Source organism: Netta rufina (assembly GCF_964035555.1).
Source record: "Netta rufina genome assembly, chromosome: 29".
NCBI lineage: Eukaryota > Metazoa > Chordata > Aves > Anseriformes > Anatidae > Netta > Netta rufina.
The window spans coordinates 3,039,845-3,067,292 of record NC_140153.1 but is presented as its reverse complement, the minus strand read 5'-3'; the positions used below and the strand labels follow the sequence as shown (position 1 = coordinate 3,067,292).

Here is a 27,448-nt window from a genome sequence, read left to right as displayed (position 1 = left end):
TGGGAGCCCCAAAGGAGCAGCCCGGACCCCCAGAGGGCCCCCCCAGGCTGCTCCTGACCCCCGAAAAATGACAGAGCCGGAGGGCAGCTCCGTGCCGAGGGCACCCGCAGCCCCGCGCCGAGCCAGGGCGGGTGGTGGAGAGAGGGGAGGAATGGGAGGCGAAGCCGAACTCGGGGGGGGTGCCCCTTGGGAATTGGGGTGCTCCGGTGCCGGGCGGCGCAGTATCGGCAGCGGTGCAGGGCAAAGGGTTAACAGGCCCGAGGAGCTGATTTGCCAAGTGGTTCCTGGTTTATTCAGTGTGCGAAAGAGGCAGGGACAGGGGAGGGGAGCTCCGGGTGGGGAGCTGGGAGCAGGGCTGGTACCCGCCCGGCATCGCCCACCGCCACCACCGGGTCCCATGGGGCCACCCCACGGCACCGCCGCCAGGTACGTCCCCAGCACCCCGAGGGGTGCTCCAGGGGGGAAAACCAGAGCTGGGGGTGACACGGGGGTCACCCCCACCCCGCTCCTGGGCCCTGTGGCACCCGTCCCCTTTGTCCTCCCAGCCCCGTGCTGGTGCCTTCCCCTCCTCTTCTCCCCGTGCCACGGTTGCACCCATGGGAGCGCGGGGACGGGACCCCCAGATCCCCACTTCCAGAGCCCCCCCCGTGGTGCCAGGAGGGTTCGATGCCAAGCTCGGTGTTGGGACCTTGGAGCCTGCTGCCCATCCTCAGTTTCCCCATCCTGCAGCCAGCACGAGGGTCCCTTGGGTGCCCCGGGACAAGGCGCTGGTGGTCGGTGGTCACCGGTGCCGGGGAACGCAGCTCCTCCCGGAGAGCAAAACGTGCTGGCACGCGGCTCCTTCACCTGCTGCATGCTCCCAAGCCAAGGACGAGCCCCTCTGCGTCCTCACGGCGAGGATTTGGGGCCGGAGCAGGCATTGGGAGCGAGTTTGCTTCTTGCTTCCTCCCCCACGAGCCGTGACTGCGACCTGGCCCCGGCTGGGTGCAAAGGGCTGGGGGAGATGCCTGGAGGCGCAGGCTGGGTGCGCTGTGGCGCAGGATTCCCTCCTGCCCTGCTGGCACTCGGGGCATCCGGGGAAAAAGCATTGTCCCCAGCACCCAGGGGACACGGAGGAGCACCGAGCCGAGGGGCTGGGTGCGGGGGCAGCCCCCTGAAACCCCAGTCCCTGATAGAGGGGGACCTCTGGAGGAGCTGACCCCTCGCCGGCACACCGAGCAGTGCCGGTGCCGTGCCGGTGAGAGGCTGCCCAAGGGGTCCCCGTGCCGACGGGGTGCACGTGGGGCTGGTGGGGTTCACGGCGGTGCAAGCGGTGGCAGCTGATGCCCGAGGGTTGCTCTCAGGGTTGGGTTTTCCCCCCCCTTTCCATCGCTTTGGGGGACGCGAGGTTCCCCCCAGGCTCCTGCCAGCCCCTGTGCAGGAGGCTGGGCTCGCGCCGCGAGGTCCCCGGCTGCTTTTTACCCAAAAGCAAGAAGTTTGGGGACTTTCTGGGTGCTTTTCCGGGCACCGACACCTTCACAAAACCCTCCAGGCCATAAATCACCCGGTGGCCTCTGGGTCGAGCCCTGCTCAGGGGTGGCAGCAGTGCCAGCAGCGCCGGCCCCAGCAGGTCCCTTTCGGGACGTGCCCTCACCATGGGTGCTGGGGACGCTCGCCCCATCCCAGGCTCAGCCTCTGCTAATTGCCGTGTTAATTGCCAGCTGAGGGCACAGCTCGGGGGTGCTCCGGCTCTGCCTGTGCTCGCCACGAGGCTGCGCCGGGAGCAGAGCCGGGCAGGAGCAGTTCTTGGCTTATTCCTTGATCCTTCTGCATTTTTCAAAGCCCCTCGCTCGGTCGGGTCCCGTCCTGGGCAGCCCGCGGGGCAGGTGACGGGCAGGCAACGGAGGGAAGTTTTGTTATCTGCTGACGGGGCTGGGAATGGAAAAACAGGAAAGCGCCTGAGCTCATCCCATTTCCCTGCCTGGCCTGGGCAGAGCTGCCTGCGGGGCCGGGGCGCAGCGGGGTGAGTCGGGGATGGGGGCCCGGGACCCTCTGTGCCCGTTGCTGTTGGGGTTTTGGGGACCTGGGCAGGGGGTGGGTGGCACAGGTTGGAGCTCTGGGTTTGGGGTGCTGGCAGGGTTTGGAGCCCGGGGGGTGCCGATGGCTCCGTGACCCTAACGGCACCGCGGGTCCCATCCTGCTGCTGCCCTGGGACCGGCCCCAACAAACGCAGGGACCGGGTGCTGGTGGCAAATCCCCGGCCCCAAACACCTGCAAAGCCCCCGAGCGCCCTCCCCACGGGGAAACAGCTCCCAGGGGATGCGCTGAGCCCCGCAGGGGTGAAATTTGGGGGGGGGGGGGGGGGTTTCTGAGGCGCAGCAAAGCACCTTAGGGTGCACGGGGTGCATCCTGCGGTGGCTGCTGGTGTTGGGGAGGGGGGGACAACGGGTCGGCCCCCCCTCCCTGAGCTGAGCCGTGGTGGAGAGGAGCTGCTCTCGTCCCAGCCAAATTCCTGGGTGCTTAATGAGTAACCGGCGGCGAGGCGATGGTGGTTCTGGCGGCTCCTGCGAGCCAGGGCAAACACAGCCGGGGGCCGTCCAGGGGCACCCGCGCAGCCCCCAGGCTGTGTTTGTGCGGGGCTGGGGGGGTCGAGGGGGGCTGGAGGGGGCCGGGAGCCCTCCCCATCGCTCTGCAGGGTTGGGGGCCCAGCACGGTGCTTGGGGCCGGGACGGGCGGCTCCTCTTTATGGCCACCATCGGCTTCACGGTCTGCTTGGAGCTTGTGGGGTCGGAGGGGCCTGATGGGGTCTGCAGAGCTCAGTTGGGACCACCCCAAACTCGCCCCGTGCCCCCCAACGGGACCGGGCTGTCTGCATCCATCCCTGACACCTCCGCTCCTCCGTCCCGCAGCGCCCGGCCCCGACCCTGAGCGGGGCATGGACGGCCCCGAAATCTTCCTGGGCCCCTGCGAGGGAGCCCTCTGCGGGGTCCCGGGCCAGAAACGCCGCTGCATGTCGGCCCTGGAGCCCGTCACTTTGCCCAGCCCCAAATCCGAGACCAGCTGGGGCGAGGAGGAGGAGGAGGAGGAGGAAGATGAAGAGGATGAAGACCGGTTCCGGGGGGTGCCGCTGCGGCGAGCCTGTGCCCTGCGGACCTCGATGCGCAGCCGGGACCCCTTCCGACGGCACAGCTGGGAGCCGGGCAAGGAGCTGCGCGGGGTCCCCGGCTACGACCAGCTCAGGTAGCGGCGCCCCCACCCCGTGACCCCAAACCAGCCCCCGCGCCCCCCTCGCTGGTGCTCAGGATCCTCCGTGCAGCACCCCCGGCGCACCCCAAGGCTCGCCCCACGGATACGGGGCTCGGGGCACCGATGCCACGGCTGCCCTGCTCCGGTGCCCCCCCACCCCGGGGTGCCGCAGCTCAGGGTGCCCCCCTCCCCGCCACAGCGTGAGCCTCAAGGGGCTGAGCCCCGACGACATCGACTCCAGCACGGAGCAGCTGGAGATGCTGGGGAGGCGCCGCTGGGACCCCCGGAGAGCCCCCCTCATCCACAGCACCGAGTCCCTGCTGTCCCTGGACGAGGAGGACGAGGCCGATCTGCAGCGGGCGCAGGTAGGAGATGCTGCTCTTCCTCCTCCTCTTCCTCCTCCTCTTCCTCCTCCTCTTCTTCCTCCTCCTGCCACCCCATGGTGGCAGCACAGGGCCGAGGCCAGGGGACCCCAAGAACCGCGGTGGACGGAGACAGCCCAGCAGAGCCCCTGCCCCGGGTGCCTTCTCCATCACCCCAGGGCTGGGCTGCGTTATTTTCGGGGTGGGGGAGCTTCATTTTGGGGAGGGAGAAATTAAACTGTGAGCCCAGGGACCGCCCGGTGCGCGGGGACCCCGCTGGCCCCACAAAGGGCAACCGGCGCCCTGCACCCAGGGTCTGGGGCCGGTGATCCCAGTGATCCCAGTGATCCCAGTGGTCCCGGTGGTCCCGGTGGTCCCAGTGGTCCCAGTGATCCCAGTGGTCCCGGTGATGCCAACCCCGTGCCTGCTGGCAGGAGGACGCGCGGAGGCTGCAGGTCTACGGGGCCAGGAGCGCCGGCGGCTGCGCCCTCGCCAAATCCGCGTCCCTCGGCGTCATCGACAGCTTCCCCCCCGCGGTGGGTGAGTGCCAGCGCCCGCGGGGCCGGGTGGGGGTGTTGGGGCGACGGGACCCCGGCCCCTCCTTTAATTCGGGCCCCGTCTCTTGCAGAGATTTCCCCCTTCGCCTCCCAGCAGAGCCTGGCCAACGGGTGAGTGTGGGGGCGCACGGGAGGTGCGGGGGGTGCGGGCGGTGTCCCCAGCACCCGGCCCCTTTTTGGGGTGCCCCCAAAGCGGTGCAATCCTGCACCCTGCCGGTGGGGTCCTGGCACACGTGATGGGGGGCACCAGGAGCAGAATCCTCCCCCCTGGGACGGAGGGGACGGTGCCCCCCCCCCCCCCCCACCCGGCGCTGTCCCCACCCGGCCTCGAGGCGCTTTGTGCCCGTGGGGCCCCGCGGCCCCAGCGCCTGTCACAGCCCATTCCCGTCCTCATTAGGGCAGGACACGGGGCTGGCGGGGAGCCACACGGGGACAGGGACGGGGACAGGGACAGGGACAGGTCAGCTGGGGAGCAGGGGGGGCGCTGAGCCTCCCCCTGCTTTTTTTCGGAGGGGGCACCTCACCCCCCACCAAGCGCGGACGGGACCGAGGTCGGCTTCGCTGTGGGAAAGGCACAACGGGGCCGTGGGGGTCACCCCACAACCACGGGGACGCACCCGTAACCGTGGGGCTGCCCCGTCTTGCACCTCGTGGGGCAGGCGATGCCATGGGGTGGCCGAGGAGGGGACGCAGGCACCGACCCGTGCCATCACCCCGGGGGTCCCCGCGTGCCCCCCGTGCGGGGTCGGCTCGGCGGGGAGCGAACAGAAGGGCTCTGTGCCGGGTCCAGCTGCGACGGAGCAGCCACCCCGGAGAAGCCGGGGGGCCGCGGCGCCTCGGCTCGCTCCTCCCTATTTCCTGGCCCGCGGACGCCCCGGGGACAGAGGGGGATTTGTGCGCCTGATCCCGCTCCTCCTGCAGCTTCGGTGCCGGGAGCTGCGGGCAGCTGGCGGCCTCGGGCGAGCCGGGGAGCCGGGAAGGGAGCCCCCTGGGCCGAACCCTCAGCTTCATCAGGAGGATGACGGGGAAGACGAAGGTAAGGGGGAAGGGGATGAAGGGGAGAGGAAGGGTTGGGGTGGGGAGGGGGGGGAGCATCCGTGGCCGGGACCCCTCGAGCCGGGCGCTCGAGGCCGCGGGGCGGTGGTGGGGTGTGGGGTGGTCCCCAAAATGCTGCGTGGGGGTCGGGGGTGGGACAGGGGCTTGCTCCGGGCTCTGCAGCCACGACGCTGGTGGCTGCCCTTTGGGGATGCTGTGCCTCAGTTTCCCCTTTCTGCTCGAGGTCATCCTCGGCTGCTTTCTGGGTCTTTGGGGTCCGGAGAGGGGAAAAGCTCCGTGTACACCCAGCGCGGTGCCTGGGCGAGTCCTGGGGTGCTCGCTCTGCCCCCCCAAAACCCCCCCCACAAGCTCTTGGTGGGCATCTGGGACACTTCCCCTTCCCCAAAACCCCGCGGGAGGTGAAACAGGAGCGGGGCTGCGCTCGTGGAGCTGCGCCAACGGGGCAGGTACCGGGCACCGGGGATGCGGTTTCGGTGCCTGCGCCACCGCCCCCGTCCCGGCCACCCCCGATGTCCCCAGGGACCAGCTGGCACCATCACAATTCTGACGGGCGTGATGGTGACGGGGACATGGAGGGCTGTGGGTGTGCCCGTGGGTGCTGGGGGGGGCACGGTGTGAAGCCGCTCGCCCCTCGCAGCAGCCCGGGGGTGCCGGTGGCATCGGCTGCGCCTCGTCCCGCTGTGCCAGGGACACTTCGGTGACCCGTGGCCGCGGCTCTGCGGGCACCCCGGGTGCTGTGGGGTGGGGACGGGGCCGCGCTGCGGGCGGTGGGGCCGGGCCCACGCAGCGGCCGAGGAAATGAGGCTTTTCCTGGCGGCGGGCGCTTGTTTGCGCGCTGAGCTCTCCGCCCGCGCGCCCTCCCCCGGGCTCCTCCGCCGCATCCGAGCGGTTTCCTGCAGCCGCTCATTCATCTGGGCCGCTTTTCTCCCAGCTGCTTTCCAGTAAATGTCCGTCAACATTAAACCAGGAGGGTGCAGGGCCCCTGTGGGACCTCCCTCCCGTGCCTCAGTTTCCCCCTTCCCACCCGTAGCACCAGCGACGGGATCCCAGCCCTGTGGTCGAGGCGCCCCGGGGGGGGGCACGCAGGAGCCTCCCCGCGCCCCTTTTGCTGAAGCTGCTTTTTGGGAGAGGCGTCCCCAGCCTCCGGGGATGGGAGCTCGGGGGAAACTGAGGCACGGAGCCGCACCCAGCAGCTTGGGGGGGGTGACAGCTTTTTGCTCTCCTCCCCAACCCTTCTGGGGCCGAACCCCACCCGGTCCCCAGCGGCGCGGGGCTTTGCCGTGACGTGAGCCCATTAATCCTGCCGGCCCCCCCAGCCCTCCCCAGACAGAGGATTAGCAGCCAGCTGTGAACATCACAGAGGGTCCGGCCATTCCCGTGCTGGCAGCCCCCCAAATCCCCCCCATCCTCGGCTCCCCGTGCCCCCCAAACCCCGCAGCCATCCCCGTTGCACCCCGCTCGGCCGCTGGCCGCGACGCTGCGAACGAACGGCTTGAAACGGGCGTTTGGGATTTTTTTTGTTGGTGGTGGTGGTTTTTGTAATTTTTTTTTTATTTTTTTTTTATTTTTTTTTTTGGCAGGGAGGGCAGAAAAGAGGCTGTGGCCGTTCATGCCGGCCTGGCAAGAGTTTTGTTGTGAAAGCGGGGAGGGGACGGGGCCGGAGCCCTTCGCGCAGGGATTGCATCAGGCGCTGCACCAGGAGCGGGGCCGAGCTCCCACCCCCCCGCATCCCCCCCCCAAAAAAAAGGGCTGCCGGTGCCTTTCCACCCCCCCTGACCCCCCCCCAAGCCTGCTCCTCGGGGACTTTCCCAGCAGGTGGATGGGAAGTCCTGGCTTTCCCAGAAGGGGAAGGGGAGGCTCGGCAAAGGGAAGGGGTTTGGTGGCGCTTTGGCACTGGTCCCGATGCCTCTGGGGGCACGTCCCTTTTTTTGGGGGGGGTGACATGGTGACATGTCCATGCCTGGGGGGGTGACACGTCCCCACCAGCCCCTCGAGTGACCCGGGGTGATGGAGATGCAGCGGGGGTGCGAGGCAGAGCCACCCCCAGGGGGGACAGCGGGGACACCGCGGGTATCAGGGTTGCATTTGCAGAGCCCCTCTGCCTCCTGCGTGCCCCCGCGGGGACAAAGGGACACGCAGGGGGCTTTGTCCCAGCCCCCCCCTCCAGGGCTGGGGCTGGTGGCACAAGGCGCTGCGGGGTGTCCCCCTGGGGGGTGCCGGTGGCCGAGGGGGGGGACAAAATCAGGTGGCGGTGACGGAGCCGCGGCCGCAGGGGGACACGGGGGTCCCTTGGGACACCGCGGGGACAGGAGGAGGGGGCTGAGCGCAGGAGGTCGGTGGCACCGTTAGGGGGGAAATCCGAAAGAGGGGACCCCGAGGGGTCCCCGTGAGGCAGCCGGGGGTCGCCTAGGAGGGGGCCACGAGGGGTTTGGCGAAGCCGGGCGCGGGTCGGGCCGCGGCCGTCGAGAGCGGCGAGGCGGCGGAGGGGAGGGACGGCGCTGAGCTATTTCAGGAAGGAAAAATAATCAGGCGCCGGGGCCGGGCTCGCCGCTGCCCGCGGGCCTGGCTCTGCCTCTTCCCGCGGAGCTGCAGCCATGTACGGCCGTCCCGCCGCGAGGGTGAGGCACGGCGAGGGGGGAGGCACGGCCAGGCGGGGGGCTTGGAGAGGCTGCGGGGACCCCGCTTGGAAAGCCCCCGACACCATGGGGCACGATCCGGCCGGTGGTGGTGGTTTGGGGGGCGTGGTGATGGTTTGGGGGGCACAGTGATGGTTTGGGGGGCACGGTGATGGCTGGGGGGCACGGTGATGGTTGGGGGGCATGATGATGGTTGGGGGGGCATGGCAAGGGGTGGCCCCCGTCTGGCGCAGTCCCACGCGCCCGCGATGCCGTGGGGGCTTCGTCCCCGCTGCGGCGATGCCCGGCTGTGGTTTTGGCGAGGGGATGGTGGCGGCCTCACCGGGGACCCCTTGGTTCCGAGGGGGGGTCCCCGCTCTGCCACCCCATCTCCCCCCCTTCCTGGCTTCTTTACGGCTCCGTCCCGCTCGGCCGCCGCTTCCCCCTCGCCACGCGGGGCCCTCTCCCCCCACGTGATGCTCGCGGCGCCGCGGGGCTTTCCAGCACCCGGATCCGACCCGAGCGCACCGGGACGGGGCGGAGGGGGGCGGTTTGGGGGCGCTGAGCCCTCTCCATGCACCACTGGAGCCTCCCCACCGGCCACATCCTGCCCCGTTGGGGCGGCGGGGGGAAACCCGGTGCTCCCCTGGGTAGCCGGCCGCCCCTTCGCCGTTTCCTTCCGTCGGTTTTTGGGGCTCCGTAGGGGAGGCGCGGGGCTGAGGCGGGGTCCGGCTGGAGGCCGGCTCCGTGCTGCCAGAACGGGGCGAAAGCGGGCCGAGATTTGGGGGAATTTGCCAGCAAACGCCACCACGAACGCCGAACGCCGCCCCGACGCTGCCCCCGGTGCAGGGCGGGGGGGAAGCAGAAGGAGGCTGGGGCCACAGGAGGAGGAAATGAGAAATTCGGAACAGGGCTGGGGGTTAAGGGAGGCCCGCGGCCTCCCCAAACCCGGGTGCTTTCTGGTGGCACGAGGCTCGGGTGGCGTCGCCGCCGCCTGGCACGGGTTTCGTGCTGCTCCCTGGCCAGGAGATTTCATCCAAGCCCGGCCTCGGCAGCAGGAGGCCGCCGGGAGCGAGCCCACCCCGGGGGGGGCAATGTCTGCAGCTGCCTCGCCAAAGCGCTGAAGGACGGAGCGGTTAATTACCAGAGAGGTTAATTAAGAGAGAGGCCGTCGCTCGCCGGCCGGGAGCGCTGAAGTTTGGGCTCCGTTTCCACCTCCCCAGGGGCATCACCCCAGGACCCAGGACCCGAATTGGGGAGCAGGAGCGGCCCCGAGGGAATTTTCCCCCACTGCGGGGCCGTTGCACGGGGCCAGGCGGCCCCTCGGCCTCGCGAAACAATCCCCCTCTGTTGGTGCCGCGGAGGAAACCCCTGTTTACATGGCCTCGCCGTGGGGGAAAGCAAAGCTTTGCTTTGCTCCCTCGCTGCCAACATTTTCCCCCGGAGCTGAGCGAGGGCAGCGCGCGGCGGCTCCAGCACAAACGTTCGCCCCCGACGCCCACCCGGGGCTCAGATGGGATGCAGTGGGGGTGGCAGCACCCCCCCGGCTGGCTCCAGCGCCCGTGTTTTGTTTTTTTTTTTATTATTTATTTTTTTGGTTACTGATTAAGCCCAAAGCTGCTGGCGCTGCCTTGTGGCTCGAGGCACGGCCTCCGCTCCTCTTGGTGAGCGTCGAGTGCCGCGGGCTGGGACGCGCCGGCGAGGGGCCGCTTGTCTCCACGGTGAGCCCCCAGGGCTGCGTGGGGACAGCGGGGGGCTGAGCGCCCCAAAATCCTCCGGGAGGATTTCGGAAAGCGGAGGGGCACGAAGTGAACCCAAAACTTCACGAAGTTAACCCGAAAGTGCACGAAGTGGCTGGCCGGAGCGAGCAGTGCCCGGTGGAAAGTGCCGCCGCTCGCCCAATTTAATCCCTTGGGGCCACGGTGCCTGGCACAGCCGGGCTTTTTCTGGCCCCGTGGGGAGCGTGGCACCAGCCCCCAGGGCTGTCTGCGCCTCGGAGCCATCCCCGTGCCCCCCATCCCCGTGCCTCCCATCCCCGTGCCTCCCATCCCCGTGCCTCCTTCGCCCCGGGAAACGCGGCCGCGTTATCTCTGGGGCAGAGCTGTGCAAATCCTGGGGGGGAGCTGCACAAATCCCCGGGGAGCTGCACAGATCCCGGCCCGAGTTAATGATCAACCAGGCCGGGGCCACCGGGAGCTCTGCGCCTGCGTCGCCCCTCCGAGGGGGGGGACGATTTCCACGGGGATAAAGTGTCCCTGGCGGGTGGCGAGGTCCTGGCAGCGAGCTGGGGTCGGGGGGCTCCAGAAAAGCCCCAAACGAGCCCCGTGCCCCCCCCTGCCTCCAGGCTCAGCAGCACCCCAGAGCTGCGTTGGGTCAGCTTCTCCCGCTGGGGCCCTTTCTGAAGTCGGTGTTTTAAGGGGAAAAAGCAGAATTTCCCCAAAATGTGTCCCCAGCCGGACTTCCTGAGCTCTTGGCACCGCTGCGCATCACCGCCCTGTGTGCCAGCGGTGCTTGGTGGGACCCAGATCCTGCCAAAAACTGGGGGGGGGGATGAGATGTGTGCCCCAGGAGTGAAGGGGTGGGAGCTGCGCCCCCGGCTTTTGGGGCATTTCTCCCTCGGGGAGAGCGCGGCGAGCCTGGCTGGAACCGGGGGCACCGGGGGCTTCGTCGCTGAGTACCCGAGTTGGAACAGACCCACAAGGACCATTGGGTCCGACACCTGGATCCCTGTAAAAGCACCCCAAAACGGTGTGCTCGGTGCCCCCGTGGGCTTTTTCTGTCCACTTTGGGCTCCGAGGCCAGGCCGGAGGCTCCGGTGTCACCCAGCGAGGGTGCGGGACGCCGACCACAGCCCCCGGAGCTGTGGGACTGCCCAAGGGCCCGCTCGGAGAGCCAGAGCTGGGCAGGGGAAACTGAGGCACGAGAGCCGAGCCCGGCCAAACCCCGGGGCACCGCTCCGGAGTGACTCCGGAGTGACTCCGCTTGGCACCGCCACCACCCCCTATCCCCGTGCGTGCGCCCTGGGGGGACCCCCGGCTCTTAACAAAGACCCCGGGGGCTGCACGAGGCCGGCACCGGAGGCACCGGAGGGGCCCTCCCCGCGGCGGGGCCGCCCCCCAGGAGGGAGGAGCCCGGTGGAGGCCGGAGGCCGCCGGGGGGGGTCCAAGGGGGGGGGGAACCGGGAGGGTCCCGGCCATGTCCCGCATCGAGGCGCTGGCCCGGGCGAGGAGCGAGCGGAGCAAGGTAGAGCGCGGCCAAGGTTTGGGGTTTTTTTGGGGGATGGGGGGGTCCGGGAGGGGTTTGGGGAAAGGGGCGGGGGTGGGATTTGGGTTCTCAGCTCGTGGTCGGTGTCGTGTGTCCCCCCCCCCCACCCCCCGCCCGCCCCCTCCCTCTTTGGGGGCTCGCGGAGGTTGGCTCTGCCCTTCCCCGCCCAGCTGCGCGCGTGGTGAGGGGGGGGGGGGGAAGTTTCGAGCGCCGCTGCTTTGCGAGGGGGGAGCCCAGGAGCCTGCCCGGGTGAGTCGGGGGCTGGGGGGGGGGCTCCGGGGTGCGGTTCCCTTGGTGGTGGTGGTTTTGGGGGGGGGGGGATTTTTAAAGAGGGGGAGGGCTTTGTGTCCCCGTGTCCCGCGTGGGGTTGGGATGCGCGCGGAGCACCCAAATCCTGCCCCGGTGCGCGGCGTGGGCAGGGCGAACAATGAGACCCCCCCCCCGACTACACCGACACCGGGGTGGGGGGGGCAACTCCAATTGCCCCCCCCCCGACCCCCAAAACCTCGGGGGCGCCGTTTTGGCAGCGTGGAAAGCTCCGGTCCCCGGCCGCATTGTCCGCGCCGCGGCGGAGACAAAGCCCGGCGGGGGGGGGGGGCGGGGGGAGAGAGAAAGGTTCCCGGGGGGGGGGGGGGGGAAACTGAGGCACGAGGCGCCGGCCCCCCCCCCCCCCAGGGAACGCTTCCCCGGCCGCTGGGGGGGGGGGACACAGGGACAGCAGGGCTCCGGAGCGCATTTGGCAATCGCTGGCGTGGCGAAACGGTGGCTGGGGGGGGGGCCGGAGGGGGGCAGCTGGTGCCTGGGCTTGGCAGGGCTTTGTGTGGCTGGGGGGGGCCAAGCGAGCGTGAGAGGCTCCGCTCTCCCCCACACACACACCTCCCGTGCCTCAGTTTACCCCCGTGCAAATATTGGGGGGGGGGGGGGGGAGCGGTTTTTTGGGGAGCTCCCCAGGGCGCGTGGCGGGGACGGGGAGGGCACCGGGTGAGTTTGGCCGCGTCTTTTTGTTCACCCCCGGGGGGGTCCCGGCAATGAGGGGAGGGGGGGGCTCAGCTCCAGGAGGGCTCATCCCTGGGGGGCTCATCCCCGGGGGTTTCATCCCCCACCCCCCCCCCCAAAAAAAAAAGGCGTTCTCCAGGGTCCGGTGCCGGGGGGAAGTGGTTGTTGGGTTCCTGCGCACGCAGCCACGGGGGGGGACGGGGGGGGGGACAGGACGGTTTCTGTTTGAAAGCAGTTTCTTCAAAGCCCGCCTCGCCCCACCCAGGGCCTCCGGTGACCCCCCCCCCTTTCCCTAAAGCCCCCCCCCCCCATATACACACACCCCCCCCCCCCCGTGACGGATCCCAGGCGCTTGGAGAGGAGCCACCAGCCCCGGCTGGGCGCTGCTCGCGGGCTGCTGCCGCCAGCTGTCACCCCCCCAGCAACGGGGGGGGGGCCCTCCCGAGGGGTTGGGGGGGCTTGGGGGGGGGCAGCACCCACCCATGGGCCCCCCCCTCCGATTTGGCTGGGGTGCGCCGGGTGGGATGCGCAGCCCAGAGGGGACCCCAGCTTCCCCCCCCCCCAGGTGGCAGGACCCCTACTTTTGGGGTGACTCCCAGCCGGGCAGCCCCCCCCCCCCGCCATGCTGCTGTGCCCTGAGTCCCCAAAATGGAGCGGGGGGGGGGGGGGGTCCGGCACCAGGTCCGAGCCCCCTCCCCAAAATAAAACCCCGCGGCTTCGCTCCCAGCCAGGAAACCTGAGACGGCTGCGCTCTGGGGGGGGGCAAATTTGGGGCTATAACAGGGCTTTTGTGCGCATGGCTGGGTTTGGGGGGGGGGCTTGGGACCCCTCCCTCTATGGAGCCGGGGGTGTCGGAGCCGTTTGGGCCCCGTGCGGCTCGGAGGCATCTTTTGTTGCGGAGCCGGGAAGAAACCGGCTTTGTTTGGCATGCAGGGGGGGGAAAAGCCCCCCCTAACCCCCCCAGGACGCAGCCGATGTGGACCCCAGCCACATTTGGGGGGGTCGGAGCCGTCCTGGCAGCTGGAGCCCCCTCCTTCTGTTTTGTCCCGTCCTGCCCCGGGAAGGCGACTTTCGGGGACTTCTCCGTGGGATGGTTTGGGGAGGGGGGGCTGCAGCTGGGGACCCCCCCTCCCTCGTCCCCCTTCATTTTAGGGCAGGTCGGTGCTCCCCAAACGCGCGTCCTCAGGGTGGGGGCCCCGCATGGCTCTCGGCACCCATCCCCTGGTGATGATGATGATGAGGAGGAAGAGGAGGAGGAGGAGGAGGAGGAGGAGGAGAAGCTGCGCCGAGCCGCGAAACGTGGCCGGGGGCTGCTCCGCATGGCTGGATGGGGGGGGAATTTTTTTTTTATATATTTTTTTTTTTGGCTTATTTGGGGCAAAAAGGCAGGGGCGGAGGCAGCTGGGGTTGTCAGCGCGCTGAAGCCTCCCCCGGTCTGGTTGGAGTTACCAAGCTACGGAGGCAGCCGCGGGCGCGCAGGAAGAGCAGCGAGCTATCTCGGAGCTATCTTGGGCCGAGCCCCGCTCCGTGCCAGCATAAATAACACCCCCCCGTGGGCGTTGCACCGCCGGCACTGCCCTAAAAAAAAAAACCCCAAAGCTCTCCTCCTGGCACAGCGACTTCCCACCCGCCAGCTCTGTGGGGTTTTTGGTGGCCGGGGACCCTCCGAAATTCAGGCCCGGAGGCGTCCGAGCGCGTCCCCTTTGTTCCAACGCCCGGCTCCTCCCTGCCCGTTTTGGGGGGTTGTCACCCTCCCCCCCCCACCCCGTCCCGTCCCGCTGGGGTTTTGGTGCTGTGCCCGTCCCGAATGCACCCTCGGTGTCCGGGGTTTCGGCTGCCCACTGGGTTTGGGGGCAGGCAGAAGGGAGCTGGGGGTGTTTGGGGGCATCCGAAATTGGGCTGGGGGATGCGCCCGTGATGCTAAGCCCGGGGGCGGTGGCGGGTGGTGGCTTCTTGTCCCCGTCCCCCCCCCTCCCCGGTTATTTATAGCTCACATCCGGCCCCCTCCGACATCCCCTGGGTGGGGACCCCGCTCCTACAGCGGGGCATCCCGTTTGGGCAGCCCCCCAGCCCCAAAATGAGCACCCCAAAAGGAGCCCCCGGCCGGGTGCCTCTTGCTGTCCCTGTCCCCACCGTGCCAGCCCCCCCCCGCCGGGACGGGGACAGGGACGGGGACGGGGACAGGGACCCTCTGTGTTCCCCTGCAGTGCCCTGCACAAAGGCTCCGTTCATCCCGCACGGGGCCGCCAGCACCAGGCACACCCCCTGCCCCGCTGCGGGTTTGGGGCCGCTGCCCCCCAAACCTCCCCTTTTTTACCCCAGCGCCATTGGCATAAAGAAAAACAACAAAAAAACAAACAAACAAAAAAACAGCGATCCACCCCCAAAATATCACCAGGGCATCCGGGAATGACGGTTTGAGGATGGTTTTAGGGCTTGGCCCCGGCCACGTGGACCCTGTGGGGTCACGCCACGACCCCGCTGCCCACGGGGGTCCCGGGATCCGGCTGTGGGGCCGGGGGCGCAGCCGGGGCCGGTGCTGGGGGGCAGCCCCCGGCGTCACGCTGGGGTAAGGGCACGGGGCCGGCGGCGGCAGGAAGAGGAATCGCCTCCCTCCTTTGTCTCCCGGCTGTTTTGTTTCCTGCGCTTGGGGCCGGGACGCAGGAACTGCGGGGCCTTTTCCTCCCCCCCGGCTCTGCGCCGAGCGGCCTTGGCTTTAAAGAAGGAGGAAGAATGAAAAAAAAAAAAGGATTTAAAAAAAAAAAAAAAAAAAAGTGAAAAGCCAAACAAACAACAAAAAATAAACCAACACAACAGGAACAATCGCGGCACAGAGCGCGGGGCAGATGTTGTGGCCACGGGGGCTGCGGGGCCGGGATGTGCTGCTGCTCCTGCGCCCCCTTCCCGGAGGAAAGGGACCCGGAGAGACCCCTCCGCAGGGAGCGGGTGAGCGCCGAAGCCCCCCCCCCCCCCCTCCCCGGGCTCCCTCGCTGCCTCCGGACTAACCACGGCCCCCCCCACCCCGTGCCACACGGGACCCCCCCCAGCATCCTCTAACGGTCCCCGGGGAGGGGATGGGGATGTTCTGCCCGTGCCTCCGGTCCTCCTCGCCTCCCTCCCGTCTTGCTCAGCCTCCCTTGTCCCTGGGGGGGGGGTCTTTGCCTCTTGGACCCCCCCCCCAAGTCCTAGGGAGCCTCCAGTGTGCGCGCCGCGACCGCCGCCGGCACCTCTCCGTCGGGACGGCTGCGCTGGATGCGGGGAGGGGGTGTCAGCGGGGTGCAGACCCCTTGCTTCTCACCCCCCCATCACCCCCTCGGTGCCAGCTCGGCATCACAAATCTGCTGCCCCCCCCACCCCACAGATTTTGGGGGGTCAGCTCGGCCAGGGCGCGCTTTGCAGGCACCCCGGTGCCAGGCACGGCCGGGGCTGGGCGCGCACAAAGCCGGCTCTGTGCCGGCACGGCCGGGCTGCTGGGGGGCAGCGCCTTCTAACTGGGGGGGTGGGAACAAAGTGGGGGTGTTGTGGGGGGGCACCCTGCGGCCCCCCACACTTTTGGGGCCGGGGCAGCCTGCAGCAGCTGCTCAGGAAGCCGCAGCTCCCTTCCCTTTTTCGAGAGGCCAAAACCGCAGCAAGCCGCGGGCGGCCGCGGTGGCACCGGGGGTCCCCCGGGCAGGACCCCCCCCCCTCCGCAGAGCAGGAGGGGCACAAGTGGCCCCCGAAGCCCTATTTTGGGGCTAAATGGTGAAAAACACGCACTTTGGCTAACGGGTGAGGACGTGCAGGGCTGCCCATTGCCACCATGGCTCCTGGTGATGCTCCACGACCCCGTGGGCGCAAGGGGAGCAGCCCCCCGCCCGCCGCGGCCCCCGCCGCTCATCCCCATTGGGGCTGGCAACTGCGGTGCCGGGGGGGTGGTGGTTGGGGGGGGGGGGAACGGGACGACGTGTGCTGGGGCGGGGGGGGGGGGGGGATTTCTCCCGCAGCCTCCCGGTTGTCATGGTTATCGGATGATGGGAAGCACGGGAGAGCCGAGCGAGCGGGGTGGCTTTTCGGCACCCGCCTGCTCCCCGCCGGGGCTGCGGCAGCGCCCGGCGATGGGGGACCCCCCGGGACGGGGGGCGACGGGGGAAAACGGGGTCCCGCGCGTGTCCCCAACCCTGGCCACCGCCAGCAGAAGCGGCCCCAGGGAGCGGGGGGCTGCTGCTGCTGCTGCGCCGGGGGGTGCCGGGCGCCCGCCGTGCCGCAGCCCCGCCGTCACGCGCCCGCCGCGTCTCCCCGGGCAGAGCAAGGAGAAGGAGAAGATGAAGGAGGGCAAGGAGAAGGACGCGCGCTACACCAACGGCCACCTCTTCACCACCATCACCGTCTCGGGGATGACCATGTGCTTCGCCTGCAACAAGAGCATCACGGCCAAGGAGGCTCTCATCTGCCCCAGTGAGTGCCCCGGGTGTCCCCGCTTGGGGTTGCGGGGTTTGGGTGTGGGTGCGGGACTCTCCCAGTTGCCCCCAGTCCGGCTGTCGGGGCTCGTACTGGGAGCTGCGGGTTGGGCTGCGCGCCCCGCGGTCGCTGCCGCCCACTCTGTGCCGCAGGACGGGGCGGGCTGCCGGCTCGGTGGCTATTTTGGGGCTGCTCCATCGTGGTGTGGGGGCGTGGGGGGGTCCTCCCCGGGGCAGGCAGAGCCCCCGCAGACCCCACTCGCAGCCCCACGGTGCCCCGGGGTGCGGGCACGGGGTGCGGAGAGGCAACGGGTGCCAGCCCTGGCGAGAAAATCCCGCTCCTGGGCATACCCAAACCGTTCCCTTTCCTTTCCGGGGGGGTGCGGGGGGACTCCTCGGCACCCCGGGGTGCCTCATCCTGCTGGGTGCTGCAGGCTGTGGCTCGGGGGTGCTGCGGGGGCTCAGCTGCTGCCAGCAGCTGCGGTTCCTCGCTGCGGCCACCTCTGCCCAGCAGCAGCTGGCGGGGGGCCGAGAGGATCCCCGGGCCCCCGCTGCAGCTGCGCCCATCGCTCTCAAGACCAGGGAGGGGTCCCCATAGCCTTGGGGGGGGGATCAGGGGAGCAAGGAGGGTGCCCCCCCCAAATCTTTTCCCTCCATCTCGCCCCGTCCCGCAGCTTGCAACGTCACCATCCACAACCGCTGCAAGGACACGCTGCCCAACTGCACCAAGGTCAAGCAGAAGGTGAGCACCCGCCGGGGGGGGCACCCACTTGGGGGGGGGACACACGGATGGGGGACACCACTGACGCTTCTGCTGCCCCCCCCTGCAGCAACAGAAAGCGGCGCTGCTGAAGAACAGCTCGGCGCTGCAGTCGGTCTCGCTGCGCAACAAGAGTGAGTGGGGGGGACGTGACGTGTCCTGGGGGCGGGGGAGTTTAGTGGGGGGGGGGGGACACGCGGGGACAGCCCCTCCCCGCCAGCTCTGGGCCACCCCCGATGAGGATCCCGCTCCCAGCCCTGGCGACACCCCCCCCAAGGGCGCAATGGGGGCGTGGGGACACGTGGGGGGACCCGATACGGGGGTGTCCCCGGGGTGGCGGGGTTGGGGTGTGTGGGGGCAGCTTGGGGGTGGGGGGTGGTGCTGAAACCCTGTGTCCCCCCCCCCCCAAGCTGCCATCCGGGAGCGCCCCAATTCTGCCATCTACCCCTCGGAGAGCTTCCGCCAGACGCTGCTGGGCCCCCGCCGCGGCCGCCCCTCGCTCTCCCTCTCCAAAAGCGTCTCCACCACCAACATCGCGGGGTAAGCAGGGCGAAAAGGGGGGGTTGGGGGGGGGTCAGGGGGGCATCCCCGGGGGTGTCACCTCCCTGCTGTGTCCCCCCCCAGGACGCTGAACGATGAGTCTCCCCTGGGGATTCGGCGCATCCTGTCCCAGTCCACCGACTCCCTCAACATGCGCAACCGCACGCTCTCCGTCGAGTCGCTCATCGACGAAGGTGGGGACCCCCCCAAAGGGGGAAAAGGACACGGGACCCCCCCCGGTGACACCCAAATAATGCCCCCCCCCGGTCCTGGCAGGCCCCGACGTGATCCTCAACCAGCTGCTGAGCGATTTTGAGACGGACGAGAAGGATTTCGAGGCGGACTCGTGGAGCCTGGCCGTGGACAACAGCTTCCTGCAGCAGCACAAGATGGATGTGATGAAGCGCCAGGACGTCATCTACGGTGAGAGGGGACAGGGCACGGGGACAAAACGGGGCTTTTGGGGGTGGGGAAGGGGGTTTCAGAGTCCGGGACCCCCGGGGGTGGGTAGAAGTGGGAGACGTGGGGATAGAGCGGGGGGCGCGGGCTGTGGGGTGGCACGGGGATGGGGACATGGGGACGGGTTGGGGATGTGGGGGTGGGGACACAGAGCTGGGGGGGGGACACAAGGGTGAGGGACAGGGACAGGGCAGAGGTGCAGGGTTGAGGGGACAGGGCCAGGGAAAGGGCCAGGAGGGTTGGGTGCAGAAATGGGGGCGGCGGGGGCACGGCAGGGGACCCAGGTGGGTGGCAGAGGCGTGGGAAGGGGGGGCGCGGAGATGGGGGCGCAGGGACAAGGCTGGGGACACGGGGACAGGCTGGGGACGCAGGGACAAGGCTGCGGGGATGGGTGCAGAGCGGGGGGCACCGGGGGGGGGCACCGGGACGCCGCGGCTCTGCCCTCTTCTCACCTCTCCCCCCGCCGCCCCCTGGCAGAGCTGATCCAGACGGAGATCCACCACGTGCGCACGCTGAAGATCATGGGCAGCGTGTTCCGCAGGGCCATGCTGGAGGAGCTGCAGCTGGACCCGGGCACGGTGCAGAAAATCTTCCCCTGCGTGGACGAGCTCAGCCAGATCCACGAGCGCTTCCTGGCCCAGCTCCTGGAGCGCCGCCGCGACTCGCTGGCCCAGGACAGCAACAAGAACTTCGTCATCAACCGCCTGGGGGACATCCTCGTGGGCCAGGTCGGGCGATGTGGAGGGTGCCGGGTGGTGTTGCCAGTGCCATGGAGGGGGGGCTCAGCCCGCTGAGGTTCCCTCCCCGTGCGCCCCCCTCCCCAGTTCTCGGGCAGCAGCGCGGAGCAGCTGAAGAAAGCCTACTCGGAGTTCTGCAGCAGGCACACCAAGGCGGTGAAGGAGTACAAGGACCTGCTCGCCCGCGACAAGCGCTTCCAGCACTTCGTCCGGGTGAGGGCGCGTCCCCACGCGGCTGCCTTGGCACAGGGGTCCCCCCCCCGGGGCGCTGGGAGAAGGGTTTTGGGGACCCCCCCTGCTAGTTCTGGGCTCCGTGCCCACGGAGAGGTGATGGGGACGGGGAGGGGAGCCGGTCAGCATCCCCCCACCACCTCCGTGCCTCAGTTTCCCTCCCTCTCCGGCACCTGCACCGTGGCCGTGAGCCCTTGGGGGGGCTGCATGCAGCTCACGGCGTGCCCCCCCCTTTGCCTTTCTCCCCCCCCCCCCCAGAGGATGGCACGGTCCCCGCTGCTCCGGCGCCACGGCGTGCCCGAGTGCATCCTGCTGGTGACGCAGCGGATCACCAAGTACCCGGTGCTCATCGAGCGCATCCTAAAAAACTCCAAAGGTAACCGGGGGGGGGGCACGGCGGGGATCTCCTCATTCCCCCAACGGGGAGAGGGGTCTCCAACCTTCCCCCTCGCCCCCTTCCCGCGCGCACACCCCAGACAACGAGGGCGACTCGGCGGACCTGTCCCGGGCGCTGACGCTGGTGAAGGAGCTGATTTCGGGGGTCAACGAGGAGGTGCACGCCTGCGAGATGAACGCCCGGCTCTGGGACGTTTACCGGCGCGTGGACGGGCGCGCCAAGGCGCCGCTGCAGTGGGAGAGCCGCGCCGGCCTCTTCGGCAGGGACGAGCTCCTGCGGCGCAAGCTGGTGCACAGCGGGTGCATGCTCTGGAAAACGGCGGCCGGGCGCTTCAAAGGTGGGCTGGGGGGGGGAGAGTTGGGGGGGCTGGGGGGAGAGTGGGGGGGCTGGGGGGGGTGTGGGGGGCGTGCTGGGGATGTGGGGGGGATGTGGAGGGGGTGGGGGTGGTCGGGGAGGTGTGGGGTTAGGGGTGGGGGGTGTGGGGGAGCAGGGTGGGATGGGGATGGGGATGGGATGGGATGGGATGGGATGGGATGGGATGGGATGGGATGGGATGGGATGGGATGGGATGGGATGGGATGGGATGGGATGGGATGGGGGCAGGGTACAAGGGGATGGAGATGTTGGGGGACATGGGGGGCCAGGGGATGGGGTACCAGGGGGTGGGGGTGTTGGTTGGGGGAGCAGGGTGCCGAGGGATGGGGGTGCTGGGGAACAGGGGATGGGGGTGCTGGGGGTCAGGGAATGGGGGTACCAGGGGATGGGGATCAGGGGGTCGGGGGATTGGGGGTCCTGGGGAGCAGGGTGCCAGGATGCTGGAAGCCAACCCTGGCTGTAACAGTGCCTGGGGGGGGTTGGGGGGGGCACCCCTCACCCTCCCTGCTCCCTCCTTGCAGACATCCTGGTGCTGCTGATGACCGACGTCCTCATCTTCCTGCAAGAGAAGGACCAGAAGTACACCTTCCCCATGCTGGTGAGCCGCGGCAGCCCCCTTTACACCCCCTAAACCCCCCTCCCTGCCTGCAGCAGCACCGCTGGCACCCCACGGGATGGTGACAGCGTGCCCTGACCCCCCCCCCCCGTGTCCCCCCCCCAGGACAAGCCGGCCGTCATCTCGCTGCAAAACCTGATCGTGCGCGACATCGCCAACCAGGAGAAGGGCATGTTCCTGATCAGCGCCGCGCCGCCCGAGATGTACGAGGTGCACGCCGCCTCCCGCGACGACCGCAACAACTGGATGAAGCTCATCCAGCAGGCCGTCAGCCTGTGAGTGACCCCCCCCCCCCCGGCCCCGACACTTCCAGGGGGTGGGGGGGGTCCCCGCGGGGGTCCCCACGGCCGTGGGGTGCGCGGCGGGGCCGGGATGGGGTGATTGTGCTGGGGGCTGCGGCAGGATGAGGCTCCTGGGGGTGGGTTGGGGGGGGTGTGGTGGGTTTGGGGGGGGTGCGGTGGGTTTGGGGGGGGTGCTCTGACCCTCTGACCCCCCCCCATCACCCTTGCAGCTGCCCCAGCCGCCAGGACTTCCCGCTGATTGAGACCGAGATCGAGGCGTCCCTGCGCAAGCTGAAAGGTGGGGGCGGTGGGGGTGGCGTGTCCCCATGTCCCCACGTCCCCAGATCCCCACCCCCGTGTCCCCAGATCCCCAAATCTGTGTCCCCGTGTCCCCATGTCCTGGTGTCCCCACATCCCTATATCCCCATCCCTATGTCCCCACATCCCTGTGTCCCCATCCTCATGTCCCCATGTCCTGAGGTCTCCATCTCCCCATCCCCATGTCCCCCATCCCCATATCCCCATGTCCCCAATCTCCCCGTCCCCATCTCTCCATCCCCATCTCCCCACCTCCCTATCCCCATGTCACCATCCTGGTGTCCCGGTGTCCCCATGTCCCCATCTCCCCATCCCCATATCCCCACGTCCCCATCTCCCCATCCCCGTGTCACCATCCTGGTGTCCCTGTGTCCCCATCTCCCCATCCCCATCCCCGTGCCCCCCCCTCACCCCCTCCCCTTTGCCCCGCAGACCGCATCCTGCAGCACGACCGTAAGATCGCGGCGCTGCTGGAGGAGAAGGTCGGGCTGTTCGCCGACATGCTGGCGCTGACGGGGGGCTGCGAGGAGCCCTCGCCCACCCTGGCCCCGCGCGCCCTCTTCCGCTCCGACTCCGGCGAGGGCTCGCGGGGGGAGCGCCTGCTGCAGGACGCCATCCGCGAAGGTGCTTTTTTGGGGGGGGGGGGGGGGGACACCCCAACCCCGCAGCCCACCCCGGGAGCTCGCAGCCTCGGTGCCTGGGGAAACTGAGGCACGGGGAGGGGTCCCCAGGGGTGCTCACGGCGCGTGTCCCCGCAGTGGAGAGCCTGAAGGAGATGTTGGCGGGCGCTGGGCGCGAGCGGGACCAGAACCACCTCGCCGAGGCCGAGAGCTGCCCCAGCCCCGGCGCCAGCAGTAAGCGGGGGGGGCAGCCTGGGATTCGGGGGGGTGTTTGGGGGGGGCTGATCCAGCCCCGGGACCCCCTCACCCACCCCGTCCGTCCTCACCCCTCTCCGTCCCCGCAGACGGTGACGCCGGCAGCTTCAACGGCGCCCCGGAGTTCTGCAGGGCGGACTCGGACGCAGGGCAGCGAGTGAGTGCTGGGGGGGGGGGGCACATTTTGGGAGGGGAGGGGGGGGGTGTCCCCATGCCGGGACCACCCCGTGGTGACCGCTCTGCTCCTCCCCGCAGGACGGGAACGGCAACCAGCTCCTGCAGCGGGCACCCCAGGAGGTAAGACGGGGAGGGGGGGGGGGGAGACCCCACAATGCGAGCGTGCCTCAGTTTCCCCCCCCCCAAAACCCTCCCCTCCCACGTTGGCTGAGCGCTCCCTCTGCCCGCAGGAGGTGAACCAGCGGCTCATGAACCTCTACACCCTGCTGCACGGCCTCCAGGTGGGCGCACGGGGCACGGGGGCGCACGGGGAGCAAGGGCGCACGGGGGGTGGCACGGGGGGGACCATCCGCCTGACCTCCCCCAACCCCCCCAAAATAAAAAAAACAACTCTCCCCGCAGGCGGTGGTGAGCCAGCAGGACACGCTGCTGGAGCTGCGGCTGCAGGAGGGCGCCGAGCGGCGCGAGAAGGCACCGGCGGTGGCACCGGCACCGGTGGCACCGGTGGCACCACCGGCGGCACCGAGCGAAGCGGGGCGGCCGGGCGAGAGACCCAGCTCGGAGCTGGCTCTGCTGCAACGGCAGCACGCCCTGCTGCAGGAGGAGCTGGCCCGCTGCCGGCAGCTGTGCCACGAGCGGGCGCAGGAGGCGGCGGGGCTGGAGGGGCGGCTGCGGGGCAGCGAGCAGGAGCGGGCGCGGCTGGAGCGCGAGCGGGACGAGGCGCAGCGGCAGCTGGCGGCGGTGCTGCGCCAGGAGGGGGGCGGCGGCACGCGGGGGCGCCGCGGAACGGACCCCCGGCGCAGGAGCTTGCCGGCGGGAGACGCGCTGTATCTCAGCTTCACCCCCCCGCAGGTAGGTTTTTATTGGTTTTTTTTGTTTTTTTTTTAAATATTTATTTAATTTTATTTATTGGGGGGGGGTGGCGCTCGCGCATGGCACGGGTGTGCCGGCGACACACTAGCTCAGCTTCACCCCCTCCACTGGTACAGGATGGGAGTTTATTATTTTATTTATTTATTATTTTATTTATTATTTTATTTATTTATTATTTATTTTATTTATTATTTTATTTATTTATTTACTTATTATTTTATTTATTTACTTACTCATTCATTTATTTAGGGGGTGGCGCTCACGCATGGCACGGGTGTGCCGGTGACACACTAGCTCGGCTTCACCTCCCCAGCTAGTACAGGATGGGATTTTATTATTTTATTTATTTATTATTTTATTATTTTACTTATTGTTTCATTTTTTATTTACTTATTATTTTATTTATTTACTTACTTATTCATTTATTTGGGGGGTGGCGCTCACGCATGGCATGAGTGCCGGTGACGCGCTGTACCTCAGCTTCACCCCCCCTGCAGGTAAGGGAAGGGACTTAATATTTATTTATTTAATTAATTTTATTTTTATTTGTTTATTTTATTTATTATTATTTTATTTATTTATTTATTTATTTGGGGGGTGGCGCTCACTCATGGCACAGGTGTGCCGGCAGTGCGCTCCGTCTGAGCCGCACCCCCCTGGAGGTAAGGGAAGGGACTTTTTTATTATTTTATTATTTCATTTATAATTTTATTTTATTTTATTTTATTTTATTTTATTTTATTTTATTTTATTTTATTTTATTTTATTTCATTATTTCATTTATTTTATATTTTATTTTATTTTAATTCATTTATTTTATTTTTTATCTTATTTCATTTCATTTCATTTCATTTTACTATTTTATGTATTATTTCATTTCTTTTATTTTTTATTTTATTTTATTTTATTTTACTTTGTTTTACTTCATTTTATATCTCTTTCTCCGTTCATTTTGGGGGGGGTCGCTTCCCACGCATGCCACCCGTGCGCCCAGCCTCACCTCACGGGGGGGATCCGGGGGCTTGTGGCTGACACCCCCCTCTCCCTGTGTCCCCCCCCCCCCCTCCACAAACACATCCCCTGCAGCACCTGAGCCACGGCAGCAGCCCCCCCGGCCTCTCCTTCCAGCACCACCACGCTTTCGCCACGTGCCCCCGGGACGAGCTGGATTATCGGGGAGAGCCCCCCCGGCTGCGGGAGGGCGAGGACGCGCTGGAGGCGCTGCTGGAGGACGAGGGTTTGGGCAGCCGCCGCTCCCCCCCCGCCAGCCCCCGAGGTGGGTCCCCCTAAATCCTGCCCCCCCCCCACCCCAAAAAAAAGAAAAAAAGAAAAAAAAAAAGGTTTTGGGGAGGGGGCGAAATTCACTTTGGGGGGGGTGTGTGGGTGACCCACGGGGTGGGCGTTCGGCTCCGGGGTCTCCATCCTGAGCGGGGTTGGGGGGTGCTGATGGTGGGGGGGGTGCTGATGGTTGGGGGGGTGCTGACGGTGGGGGGGTGCTGACGGTGTGCCCCCCCCGCCCCCCCCCCAGATTTCCTGAGGATGCAAGACATTCCCGAGGAGGTGGAGAGCAGCCAGGAGCTGAAGGAGGGCGACGGGGGCTCCTCGGACAGTTAGGGACCGGCCCCATGCTCCCCCCCCAGCACCCCCTGCCCCCCCCCCCCCCCCCAAAAAAAAAAAAAAAATCCTTCCTGGAGCAGCCCCCCCCCCCCCCCCTTTGGGGAGCTGCTCATCCTACAGGAGCCTTATGGGTCAACGGGGTTTGGGGTCGCCCCCCCCCTCTCCATCCTACAAGCTAGTGGGGGGGGGCAGTGGTTTGGGGCTGATATTTCTCCCCCCCCCCCCTCTGTGATTAATTTATTTATTTTGTCTTATTGGGGTGGGAGGAGGCAGCTCGGGGGGGGGGGGCAGGGATGGGGCTGGGGGCTGCAAACTGGCCCCCCAGTGCCCCCCCCCCTCCCCCAAGAAGGGCCGGCAATTCCCAAATTGACCCCGTGTCGGGGAGTGGGGGGGGGGTCCCAGTACGTCCCAGTACGTCCCAGTGCAGGGCAGGATCCATCCCCACTGTGAGTGGTGCTGGGACGGCGGTGACGTCCCCGGGGGGGTGGGGGGGCGAGCCTGAGCCCCCCCACACCCCAAAATTCCAGGTTTGGGGTCGGTGTTTGGTGGGGGGGGGGAGCCCCGCACCCAACGCCAGAAGCAGCCGCCGTCGGTCCTCCTCCCTCGGTGTAACTGAAAAACGAAAAAAAAGGAAAAAAAATAGAAAAAATGAAAATAATTAAAAAAAAATAATAAAATAAAAACCCGTGTGGAGCCAAGCTGTGCGCGGGGGGGCTCTGGGATGGGTGGGGGGGGAGCAGCGGTGCCCCCCAACCCCAAAATAAAACCCAAATGGGTGCGGGGAGGCGGCGGGGGCCGAGCCCGGAGGGTGCGCACCCAACGCGTCCAACGCACCCACACCACGCCCAGTGCACCCAGTGCACCCAGTGCACCCAGTACACCCACACGCCGCACCCAGCACCTCCCGGCCTCGCTGCGGGACGGCGGCCTCGGTTTTGGGGATCCCCCCCCCCGTTTTGGGGTGCAGCCCCCATGAAGCGCGTCTTCTCCTGCTCCAGCTCGCCCGCGGCGGTGAGTGGGGGGCACCGGGGGTGTCCTGGGGTTGGGAACCCCCCCCCAGGTGCCCAGCAGGAGGTGGGGGGGGTCGGGGGTCCCGTTACTGGGGTGCTTTGGGGGAGCTGGGGGGGCTCCCGTGGGGCGCGGGGGGGGGTTCAGGGGTCCCCTGCCAGCGGTGCACGGAGAGGTCACCCCACTACGGGTCCCCGTCGCACCCTAAATCTTGGCCCCAAACCTGGTCCCGATGGCAACAGCCTGGGGGCTGGACCTTAATGCTCGGTGCCAAACTGGTCCCAGTGCCGGTCCCGGTGCTGGTCCCAGTCCCGGTGCTGGTCCCGGTGCCCACCCACAGCGCCTGGCACGGCGGCACCCCGGCAAACCGGGCGGGCTGGGGCAGGCAGGGACACGCTCGCCCGCCACCGCCCGGCTCCCCGGGTGCCACCGGGGTCCCCGTGGGGTCCCCGTGTCCCTAGGGTGTCCCCCCCATCCTTTTTTTTTGGGGGGGTGCAGGGTGGCTGCTGCGGAACGAGAAGGGAAACTGAGGCAGGGCCCTGCGCCCCCTCCCCAAAAATACGGGGTCAGCCTCAAGGCGTTGCGCAAAGGGATGGGGACGCGGGGGGTACCCCAAAATTGGGGCCGGGCCCAGCTGAACCCTTGGGGTCAGAGCGTGGTGGGGGGGTCCCCCCCAACCCAAAAGCTGTCCCCCCCCCCCCCCGCCCAGGCTCAGTGCTGGAGCAAGCGGGACCAGAAGCTGCTGGAGGCGGTGGAGAGGGGCGACGTGGGCAGGGTGGGGGCCCTGGCCTCCCGCAGAGCCGCCCGGCCCGCCAAGCTCAACGCCGCCGGGCAATCCGCGTACGTACGGACCCCCCCCCCCAAAAAAAAAACCCGCAGTCCTGGGGGGGGGGAGGGGGCACGGAGGGGATGAGGAGGGGGTCAGGGTGGCAGCCGCCCCTCGCACCCCCCTCCCTGCAGCCTCCACCTGGCCGCCGCCGAGGGGCTGACCGAGTGCCTGACGCTGCTGCTGGCCCACGGGGCCCCCCCCGATGCGCAGAACGATGACGGTGAGCGGGGGGCACCGTGGGGACCCCCCCCACACTGCACCCCAGTTTGGGGGGGACACGGTTGGTGTCCGGCCCTGGGGTCCCCTCGGGGTGGCCGGGAGCGCATGACCCATGGGGTTGGGGTGCGCCCCGGGGTCCCAGGGGTGTGGGGTGCCCCTGTTTGGAGCTGGGGGGGTGTTGTCCCCCCCCCCGGTGTCCCCGTGGCCCCCGGTGCCAGCCGCTCTTGCAGGCAGCACCGCGCTGCACCTGGCCACCATCGGCTGCCAGCCCCAGTGCGTCAAGGTCCTGCTGCAGGTACCGGCCCCATGGGGACGGGGACGGGATGGGGACAGGGACAGGGATGGGTGGGGATGGGGACAGGATGGGGACAGGGACAGGGATGGGTGGGGACGGGGACGGGATGGGGACGGGACGGGGACAGGATGGGGATGGGGACGGGATGGGGACAGGAATGGGGCTGGAGAGGGAGGTGGGTAATGGGGATGGGGTGGGGATGGGGATGGGATGGGAATAAACATGAGCCCAAGAGTGGGATGAGGATGAGGACAGGGAGTGGGATCAGGATGTGCATAGGGACAGGGATTGGGGTGAGAAGTGGGATAAGAACGAGGACGGGACAGAAAT

The 27,448-nt window shown here is 68.1% G+C and overlaps 1 protein-coding gene across 6 annotated transcripts; it reads left to right on the top strand.

Moving 5' to 3' along the window:
• Window positions 1-372: 372 nt before the first annotated feature.
• ARHGEF2 (Rho/Rac guanine nucleotide exchange factor 2) lies at window positions 373-25,448 on the top strand. Of its 6 annotated transcripts, XM_084303393.1 has the most exons (27): window positions 373-426; window positions 2,889-3,219; window positions 3,425-3,590; window positions 4,022-4,127; window positions 4,216-4,255; window positions 5,066-5,180; window positions 16,359-16,509; window positions 17,186-17,253; window positions 17,342-17,405; window positions 17,682-17,811; window positions 17,896-18,005; window positions 18,088-18,234; window positions 18,748-18,998; window positions 19,095-19,220; window positions 19,497-19,614; window positions 19,715-19,972; window positions 20,532-20,608; window positions 20,732-20,901; window positions 21,138-21,205; window positions 21,658-21,849; window positions 21,984-22,079; window positions 22,190-22,257; window positions 22,356-22,397; window positions 22,508-22,558; window positions 22,680-23,129; window positions 24,237-24,426; window positions 24,679-25,448. In XM_084303393.1, the coding sequence occupies exons 2-27, from the start codon at window positions 2,915-2,917 to the stop codon at window positions 24,762-24,764; spliced, it is 3,645 nt and encodes a 1,214-aa protein (XP_084159519.1). In that variant the 5' UTR covers window positions 373-426; window positions 2,889-2,914; the 3' UTR covers window positions 24,765-25,448. The 6 variants fall into 6 exon arrangements, with proteins under 6 accessions (XP_084159519.1, XP_084159517.1, XP_084159515.1 ...); XM_084303391.1 differs by lacking the exons at window positions 373-426; window positions 2,889-3,219; window positions 3,425-3,590; ... (1 more) ...; window positions 4,216-4,255; window positions 5,066-5,180 and adding an exon at window positions 7,791-7,818; XM_084303389.1 differs by lacking the exons at window positions 373-426; window positions 2,889-3,219; window positions 3,425-3,590; ... (1 more) ...; window positions 4,216-4,255; window positions 5,066-5,180 and adding an exon at window positions 11,030-11,058.
• The last annotated feature ends 2,000 nt before the right edge of the window (window positions 25,449-27,448 follow it).